Source organism: Cryptotermes secundus, unplaced genomic scaffold (assembly GCF_002891405.2).
Source record: "Cryptotermes secundus unplaced genomic scaffold, Csec_1.0 scaffold180, whole genome shotgun sequence".
Classification (NCBI taxonomy): domain Eukaryota; kingdom Metazoa; phylum Arthropoda; class Insecta; order Blattodea; family Kalotermitidae; genus Cryptotermes; species Cryptotermes secundus.
Genome location: NW_019718619.1, coordinates 281,966 through 292,665, shown reverse-complemented (window position 1 = coordinate 292,665; position 10,700 = coordinate 281,966). Strand labels below are relative to the sequence as shown.

General features: G+C 35.0%; 1 protein-coding gene across 2 annotated transcripts in view; it reads right to left on the bottom strand.

The window, feature by feature from the left end:
• Window positions 1–10,700, bottom strand: part of LOC111861882 (unconventional myosin-Ia) — a 273,865-nt gene that overhangs the window by 82,392 nt on the left and 180,773 nt on the right. For both annotated transcript variants that reach the window (XM_033750543.1, XM_033750545.1), the window contains exons 10-11: window positions 9,202–9,349; window positions 3,434–3,586 (exon numbers count right to left, since the gene is read on the bottom strand). In XM_033750543.1, coding sequence (XP_033606434.1) covers window positions 3,434–3,586; window positions 9,202–9,349 — 301 coding nt within the window. The remainder of the gene's footprint in view (window positions 1–3,433; window positions 3,587–9,201; window positions 9,350–10,700) is intronic.

Sequence of the window (10,700 nt, the reverse complement as noted above, 5' to 3'; positions counted from 1 at the left end):
ACATAAATTTGAATGCTTAACGCCACATTTTAATATAGTTGGTAAGGGTGAGGTGAAGAGTTGTATTGTGGCTACTTGTGACTTATGTTTGTTTACTTTTTTTGCCTTGTATTGTTGTATGTGCTAGATAATTAATGTGGGTGATCTTCGCGGTGTGACTTGTGTGACTTTGTGTATGTCTTTGATGACTAATTCCACATCCTGGGTTTGTTCCCTGTATGGATGTTTATGGAAAGTGGAGGATGTGTATGTATGTATATGACGAGTCCTGTATCAATGTATTTTGATTTATGGGAAAATTATATTAATTTTAAGTTTTTATAGTAATGCACTTTTTAAATTATGTTTAGTTACAATTGTAATAAGCTCTTGTTTTGTTTTTTTTATATTACCTATGTTAGTTAACTGGTGTGTGTTATTTTAGTTGTGTGACTTATGTAATCTATTACATGTATACATCTATAATCAAATGGACTATTTCCACATCCTAGGATTTTTGCCTGTATGGATATATGGAAAATAAAGGAAATGAATGAATGAAAATTAAGTATTTGTAGTTATGTGATCAAAATAATTGCATCAAACTTCTATATTATGAATAGGTCTTTTGTATTGATTTATGATGGTGACAACGATAATCATATATCTGCATAAATCTGATCATATTTGAATATTTTATGTACAAATTTTGTATTGTGACTGTATTGCATGTTGATGGGTTCATTGTTTTTTTGTATGTGTTTATGTATTTTGACATGTTCTATATCCTATGGCATGCGTGACCTGAAAAGGATCTATGGAATTTAAAATAAAGTGAAAGTGAAATTTTGCTAGAAGAAATATTTCAAGTAACAAAGGCCCTACCTACAAACCAACTTCTCATGATAGAGATGATAGAGACATGAACCAGTGAAATATCAAATTATTTCTAAGTGATGTTTATCAGTATGCTTTCTTGACTTCAGTAAGTGAAGCCTTCAAGTGAAACTGGAGACACTTTACTTCTCTAATTTTACCTTTCTTTATGTCCCTCAACAGGCAATAACCTATTTCCATGTCTGTCCAATCTGCATCATAACCTTTGATTCCAAATTTATTGTAGAAATTCTCTGCCACCTTAAATTTTAAATCTATCTAAGCCCAGCAATTGTTCTATTTGTTGTACCCTAAATATTCAGGAAAAACATAATGCAATGCTCTCAAAAACCTCAAAGCTTATGTCATCAATACTGACAATTCTTTCTAGTCTCCTCAATCTTCCTCCTCATTAATGAGGCACAAAATATTTGTGGTATTAATCATTCAATTTCTATTAAACCAAACTTATACTGAGGCAACCTGCTGTTGATTCAACCACAGATGTTTATTCAAGAACCATCGTTATAATTTTAGGAAATGTATGTAGTCAGTTCTTACCATGTGTTGTTTCAACCATTTCTTCAGATCATTGCCAGCAGGATAATATAAAACAGGATGCTGTAAAACTCTGACAAGCAATTATTAGTAAAGTGAATTTAATTATAAAATACTGCATGAAAATTTACACTGATGTGTTTTAATCAACATAAACCTGTGGTACTAAGTATATTAATGGTGGTATATGATTGTGACCCAGAAGTCAGGTCAAAACATGTGGTAAGAACTAACTACATATATTTCATGAAATTATACTGATGTTCCTTGAACATATATTTCTAATCTAATGCAAAGCACACAGTGATAATCTCCTTCCACTTGTTGCTTATTATGCAACTATCATTATCTTCACAAACTGAAGTGTATTCTCTGTGATGTTATCGCATATATGAGTAACTATCTTGTTGAAGACCCCCAAGTTTTCTTTCCTTTCATCTTCCCATTCTGCATTAACTCTTTGTCCATATGAATCTCCCTCAAGATATTATTAACAATCACTTACTGCTCCTCATCTCTAGTGTATTCAATGTGAAAATCCCTGTTCTGAGTAAAGGAGATGTTTACCTATTTATGTTACGAATCATGAACATGCTAACAATTCATAAAAATTAAGACACAATAACAACTTTCCTTCTATTGCTGGTCTGTGCAGATTAAGCTGCATGAAATTCTAAAACCCAGACCCATCAGATAAATATTTGCCCTATCTCATATACATTCTTCCACACATATAACAAGTTTTCTAAGTGTAACATCATTAATATTACAGAATTTTGGATTACCATATCAATGAATTGACAAACATTAACATGGTACATGAATGTAAGTAATGTGTTAGACCATGAACAAGGAATTTTTTGTATCAGTGTATTGTGGATATTCTCTGAGTACTGATCATAATTTTATGTAGATCTTTGAAGTGTAGGACACTTATAAATGAGATGGCTTACAACTGGCTACTACTTGTGCCTGTTATTCATGGGAGATGAGACTAAACATCAGCTCTGATGTATCATTTGATAGTGAGTAGAACTAGAAAGGAAGACGGAAGATAGCAAGGGAAGTTAATAGTAAGAACGCTTACATAACAAATGATGAGACTTCAGATTGAATTCTCAGCATGTGCTACAATAATGTGTGTGTGTGTGTGTGTGTGTGCACGCGCACATGTAGAAGTAAAATAATACTGCATAATCAAATCCAGAAAAATGCAACATTTATTCCAATATGATGAAGTTCATTGAATTATGTATACTGATATCAGTTATGACACCAAATATAAATAAAGATAATATTTACGGTAAGAATTACATGTGGACACCTTTCAAACATTTATATTATCATACAGTTCACTGGGTTATATCATAATGTTTGGAAATAATCTATGAACTTCAAAAAGCATTATTGCCTAAGCTCTATTTTGTTCAATCATCATGGTTTATGTTTTAAGCTAAGAGTTGGTCAAACTGAAGAATAATTACGAATACCATACCCACCAAAAACAGAATTATTCAGTACAAAGTACAGGGAAAGTAACCATATTACAGTATAAAATTTAATGAATGTATGAATTATATCAATTTTAAATTATGACTGTATAATCAGCTTTTGAAAGGCCTTTGTCTGATGTCTGATGTCAATTGAATTAAGAAAAATATTAAGTGATAACCACACCAATCTTTTCAGCAATAAATTTCATTTCCATCATTCCCTATTCTCTTCGCAAAATGTTCACGGAAAATTGTGAGACAAATATATTTTCGTTAATAAATACTGAACAGTGCTTCCAGCAAGTACTCATATGACTTTGTAACTGATATCCCCCATTGATATGTATCCACTTATAACTGTTCTCATATTTGCTAAATAGATATAGGAAATACAAAATTTAATTTGCCCAACTCTAGGCTTTAATTTTAAATACATCAAATATTACACTGTAACATGACACTGATAATTTACCAGCAGTCACAGTAGGACAGTAACACTCAGGAAAATGGGGTTTCTTTTTATGTACCTCGAGTCACATTTTTCGAGGGTGAGTTAAACCTCTGCTGAGGGACCGGAGAAGAGCAACATTTAGTGGCACACACTGTGATTGTACGTTGAGTCAGGCTTGATCCAAGAGCAGAGAATTCAGTGCCAAGAAGTTGACACACATCAAATACCTCTGTGGAAATCGCACACTATTGTCAGAAACTATGCATATATTCAAACAGCAGAAATAAAAGATAACTTTCATATATTTCATTATTCCATTAAAACTGAAAAGACAAAACAGTAATAGCCTCTTAAGGAACTTCTTGCAATGCTCCAGTCAATATTCATGTGTATCAGACAAGTACCTGGACAGGAATATTGTTTTCACTGTGATAACTTTATATCAAAGACAGTAATGTATGTTGCCTTCTTAAATGGGNCAGGTGCTCCATTTATGTCAGTCTATTTCATTGCTTGCCATTACGTCATTGTAAAATTTAAAAAGTATTTAAAAATGTTCGTCAATTATAATAAATATATATATACTAAAAACTTGTTAAGATTATTTATCTTAGCTGTCCCAATTCTAACACCATGCAACACGAGATACGATATACCCTGAGAATAAGAGGAACGACTCCCATAGTGGTGAAACTACGCGTGGTGTTAGAATTGGGACAGATAAGATAAATAATCTTAACAAGTTTTTAGTATATATATATTTACTATAATTGATGAACATTTTTAAATACTTTTTAAATTTTACAATGACGTAATGGCAAGCAATGAAATAGACTGACATAAATGGAGCACCTGATGATGGCACTGTAGTGTCGAAACATGTTGTGAAGTAACAAGTAAAATTGAGTGCACTAAAAGACGGACACTGCTTACATATCATGGTTAAAGTTTCTAGTTCAAAACAGTTTCAAGATATAACAGATTATGTTGATCCCCAGAGTACAATAAACTGCTCTCTCAATTTTGCTTAAATTAACAGAAATCTAGTAGGCTGTAAATGCAGCTTGTATTATCAACTGAAGGCAACACAAATATATTATCATATATATCATAGTAACCCTCCCACACAAATAATTCTCAGAACTAATGTTCAGAGTTATTTTTCTTTTCTTTCTTTCTTTGTTTGTTTCTTTCTTTTTTGTGTATGTAATTTAGGACTGAGAACATTTTTAAGAATTCTTGTCTGTCCTCAAAAGAAGTTATAGTCCATTGGATTGAAATTTTATTTCACACTTGTACTTTCTATACAATTACATTTAAAACTGCTTTCTTCTATTTATACCAGTAGATTCACATGCATAAAATGTTCAGTTGTGATATTTTGCATAGAAAAGTTGTTCTCAGTTTGAAACAGAATAAATGTCACTGTTTCTTCAAGGTATATGAAAGAGCGAAACCCTGCACGAACCCTTGTTTCATAGTGTTTTGTAAACTATATGGCACTGTGAAAGGAAATGTCTACATATTTAGCACTATAAAACGTAAAGTTGTCCCTGGTCCTTAATTAATCAAGAACCATGTCATGAAGATGTATGGGGAGTGGAGCAATAACTCCACCATTCTTAACTTTGGCACTAGATGGACATGAGTGGGCCCAAGACCTGGTTTGGATGATGGAGAAGAAAAAATCTCTTACCCTTGTCAGGAATTCAGCCCCGACTCTTCGACCATCCAGTCCATAGCCTAGTCACTATATTTGGTGAAAAAGTAAAGTTGTCCCTGTGCTTAACTTATTAAGCACTACGCCATGAAGGGGTGTGGGGAAGTGGATGTATAGATCCATATTTTCTTGAACTCAACACTAGTTGGAGGTGAGTGGTCAGCTTCACGCCCCTGATGCTTTACCCCCGGTACCCATTGGATAGGAGGCTGGGTAGGCCCCAGAGCTGTTCTGGACAACATGGAGAAGAGATCTTGATTCTACTGGGACTTGAACACTGACCCCTTGGTCATCTAACCTGTAGCCAGTCACTATACTGACTACACTATCGGGGCTCCTCAATATTTGGTACTGTATTGAATTTTATTCAAGAAAGAAAATTAATTTGCATATCTTTGAGGAACAGCAATAGTTACAATCAATTTCACTTCAAATCAGCACACATCATAAAAATGTACTGAGTTCAACATATGAATAGCCAGTTTGAAGTTTGTTGGCATCATGTTTAGACATGACAGAAACACATTTTACTTTTGCTCAGAAGTTGCAACATGATTTCATAAAGTCTGCTCAAAAACAGAAAGGTAATAAAGGTTGTAAAGGTTTTATATCTTGTATTCAATTATGGCCTGAATATGAATCAAGAAGTTTCATAGTCTGAGATCAGGAAGTTTTGATATGTGAAACCACAGACTGCAACCCCTGCCCCAAAAACAAGAGGTCATATTTAAAACAGTGCTATTTTATGACACTATACCAGTTACAAGGGTTGTCAGCCCTCTTGTGAAAAATGACAAGATGAATGCAGGAGACCAGAGGGGAGTGAGTTGGAGCTTGTGATATCCCAGCTTGGAGGGACTGAATAAAATCTCATAAAAGTTCAGTCAGGATAAATAGTCACAAATTTTTTATCCAGGTACTTCCCAAACACAAGACAGTTATGTTGCTGCTGAGGTAGCCTGTCCAGCAACATTCAACATAAGAAATATTTTTCGCGAACTAAACAAAATTAAAAGTAAGATGTCAAGCTTTCATGGTGACTGTGTGCAATGAAGTCTTCTGACTCTGTCCATTATCCCTCTAGTGGCTCATCCTATGACAGCAGAGCATGCTTTAGGGGTATACTCATAAATACAATGTGTGTTCATGTCACTCACATCAGGTGTTGACCTGATGATGGAGACAGGAACATTCTCCAAAATTAATAGTAGAGTGAATTTACCGACTACACAACACGTTTTTTATTATCACTACATGTTTTGACCTCAAGAGGTCATCCTCAGGTGTATGAACACGGCTGTATAATTACACGCGGTCATATTCTCCAAAATGTTGAATACCAATTCTATCTTCACATGGTTTACTACCCACGAAGACTTCGTTACAATACAGCAACATACATCGCTGTCCAAAAAGTATTTTACTTTATTTTTTGCCACTGTAAGCAATGGCCAAAGGGGTGGGGAAACTGAGCATAGTGGTAGAAGGGACTTTCATGCACATGTGTGATTATTTGCTGACTCGCAACACCGCTGGATGCATCTGTGGCTGCCAGATAGTGAAGTGGTGCAACACGTGTTCATCACATTCTTGTTCCACTCAAGATGACAGAACGCTTGGAGCAGTGATACTGTATCAAGTTTTGTCAGAAACTTAAGGATACCCCAGTGGAAGCAATCTGCAAAATTCAGCAGGCTTTCAGCCATGATGCAATGGGGGTCACTCAAAATTAAAAAGAATGGTTCAACCGCTTTAAAAGATGGCCGTATGTCAGTGGACAGTGACCAGCGTTCCGGGAGACCGTCAACGAGCCAAAATACTGATGTCATTGAAATAGTGCAGACACTGATCATGGAGGACCATCATAAGAACATCCAGGAAATTTCTGATGAAGTTAGGATCAGCAGAGGTTCTGCAAACACAATTTTAACTGAGAATTTGAGCATGCGAAGAGTGGTGGCGAAATTTGTGCCCAAGCTGCTTTCACCGGAGCAGCAACAACTCCTCCTTGAGGTCACGCAGGACATGCTGGAGTGCACCAAAGGGATCCTGAGTTTCTGAAGACTGTGATCACTAGTGACGAGTCATGGGTGTACAGATATGACCCAGAAACCAAGGTCCAGGCATCACAATGGAAGCATCCAAGATCCCCAAGGCCCAAAAAAAGCACGACATGTTCGGAGCAATGTGAAGGTGATACTGTTTTTTTTTCGATTACTGGGGTGTTGTGCATCATGAGTACACACCACTAGGCCAAACTGTCAATAAGGAGTATACCAAGAAGTCCTCCGCCATCTTTGTGATGCAGTTCAGCACAAAGGACAAAGCTGTGGGACGCATGCGACTGGCAGCTGCATCATGAAAACGCACCAGCTCATTCATCACACCTGATCCAGGGTTTCCTGGACAAACACGGCATTCCGCAGGTTTGCCAGGCTCCCTACTCTCCTGATATTGCTCCTTGTGATTTCTGGCTGTTCCCGAGATTGAAGACACCACTAAAAGGCTCTCGTTTTGACAGCTGTGAGGACAGCATACAGAATGCAATGGTGCAGCTGCATGCCATTCCAAAAGAAGCCTTCCAGAATTGTTTCCAGCTGTGGAAGGACCGCTGGGCTAAGTGTGTGGGGTCACAAGGGGCCTCCTTTGAAGGGGATTAGGTATCATAACAACCCAGATACAGAACTTTGTTTTCCCAGCCCAAGGTCGGATACTTCTTGGACAGAGTAGTAGAATGATGTTACTTAAATTCAGAAATATTGTTATATTTCATTTATAATATTTCTATCTTTAAATTTTCTCCAGATGTGATTAAATATAAATATGGATCTTCTTAAGGAGTTATGACACTGTCTTGCTCATTTACATCAAAATCAACGATCATCCACATTGAACAGGTTCGTGTTATGCTGCATCTATCATCATCACTGAATAACTATGCTACAGAGCACTGAAAGGACAGATTTGGACTACATTTGGCACTCAGAGTCCTGTTCCACAGGCATGATTAAGTCTTACCACTCTAATTCTCCTGGGCAATTTACATAAAATTTATCACAAAAAACAGTCCATTTATAGCAAGACAAAGAGAAATGTCACGTTTAATTTCCATCTTTTTATTTTCCTGGCATAGTTCAGAAAATTTAACACCCATTTCTTATTATTATTATAGCTAGTTACCATAAAGATAAAATGATGTTACAGGTACATTTAGAACCATTCAGAAATATAAATATATAATCTAGTACTAAAATATATTCTCACAAGTCTAATAGCAAGTAACAATTTTTCTGTGAAGGGTAGAGAGTAAGTTCTTACAGCAAAATGAAGGCAACATGAATGACATGAGGGAAATGATATTTAGAGGAACTTCTTATGAAAGTTCTGTTTTATATTTTTTTAATGTAATAATTAGAAAAAAAAACGAAACACTTAGCAGAATACACAGCTCTGACTGCACAGCTTTAAGAGACATGTGAATTTTTAAACTGAGGATGACTATTTGATTATTACATAAAATATTAAACTTGTTAAGTGTTCTGAATGTAGTGTTATATTTTTAGCTTTTATCTCATAATTGCATTTTTAACAGTTAATATAGCTACAGTATACAGTTATGAAATCAGGTAATAAATTGCTTCCATATACAAATTCAGGGTTAAATAGAACATTTGTACAAAGCTAGAGCATTTCAAGATATGACTTTCAAGTGTCACAGTTACACATGCAAAACAAACTGTTACATATGTATGTAAATTATGTGAGTGTATTTTGCTCACATCTGAAAATTATATCTGATGGTAATTATACAAGTACGAATGTCAGTCTTGATATTAAATTGAAACAGCTCAACAATTATGAGATGCCCCATTAATTTGCAACCAACATGCAATGGAAAAGCAGCTAACAGCAGTATGAAAATCAAAGCAATGGATCTAATGTTGTATATCTATAATAATCAAATAAAGTACAAGACATCTGTTGCATTTATGACCCTGTTCTTCTGCGTTATAGAGACTGTGAACCTAAAAGAATAGATAAGAATTACTAATTAGTAGAAAGATTTATAAACTTCATACAAAAAAAAATAATAATAATAAAAGTGAGATCATTATTCAACTAACCATAATCATTGTTGATGGTACACCCTTCTGTTCCATCAATGTTATTTGTGGGAATGAAGCCAATGTTACCAAGTTTTAACACTGATGCCACAATTTTGAACACATTCACAGCATCTTCCTGTGAAAATCCTAATGTCTCCAAAGCTCTCTGTAGAACAATACATGTATATTAATTTTTTGCAATCCGTCCAGTGTATTGTTGACAGGGCCAATAGTGATGCACACTGTCACTGAACTATAAGGTATTAAGAAGGTATATGATAAATTATAATCATGAACATAACACATCAAGAACCACAATATTTGTTCCTTATAATGGCTCATGGAGATGATAACACATACATGTACGAGTAACTACGTGTATTTAAAAAATAAATTTGTTATATTCTATCAACTACAAATCACCCAACCCAAGTGTAGTATGCTAGACAAGTGAATAATGTAACTTGCTAAAGTGGTGTCCAAATATAAAATGAGTTATAAACATGCCAACCACTTGAGGTTAAAGGTACAATTTACCTTATTGTCAGAACGCAGCATTAGAAACCAATCCATCAAATTCTATCAAATTCATGAAATGATATAATACTCTATTGATGTATCATACTTTGATGTTGCATTCCACAGAGGAATAAATATTAGTTGAGAAATGGTGACTAAAAATTAATTTCCAAGAGTTGTATTACATCATAAAGTATAACTTAAATGCAATGAAAATACTACTCGTATACTCGTATGTATCTAGTCTTAATACCTCTTCCCTATTAAAACGATAATTAAAAAGGAAGCAGAAAAAGTTGGTATGGACAATGTTCAAAATGTTAATTCACTCTTTAATTCATGCGAAGATTTAGTTACAGCTTATATATTACTTACTGATAAGATATATGATTTGATTTTTTTATAATGATCTTGCCAAATGGACACTTCAGAATTAAGGATATATTTTACTTTGATTAAAGATGTCGAGAAAAACTTCTGCTGGGTGTCAGTAATTAACTGACAACTACAAATATTTTCATAATATATTTAACCAGCACAGACTCCCTCTGATGCATTAATCAATTGGTCCTACACAACTTAAGATATAATACATATTTAGCATATGGTACTGTACATGAAAAATTAGTTTATGCTACACTTACAGTTAATATGTAGAAGATCTGATATACATGGTATTTCCTCATTAAGTATTAAAAAGTCTCTGAAACGGCAGTATGTCTCTGTTATAAAAGGGAGATATTACTGTGTTACTATTTAGCAGACTGCCTCTGTGGTCTAGTGATCAGAGTTCCTGGCTACAGATCCAGAGGTCTTGGTTCGATTCCCGGCGCTAGCAGATTTTCTGAGAAGTAGTGGGTCTGGAATGGGGTCCACTCAGCCTTGAGGATAACTGAGGAGCTATTTCAAGGAAATAGTGGCTCCGGTCTAGAAAACCGAAATTAACGGCCGTGGGGATTCGTTGCTCTGACCACGTGACACCCTCTATCCGCTAAATT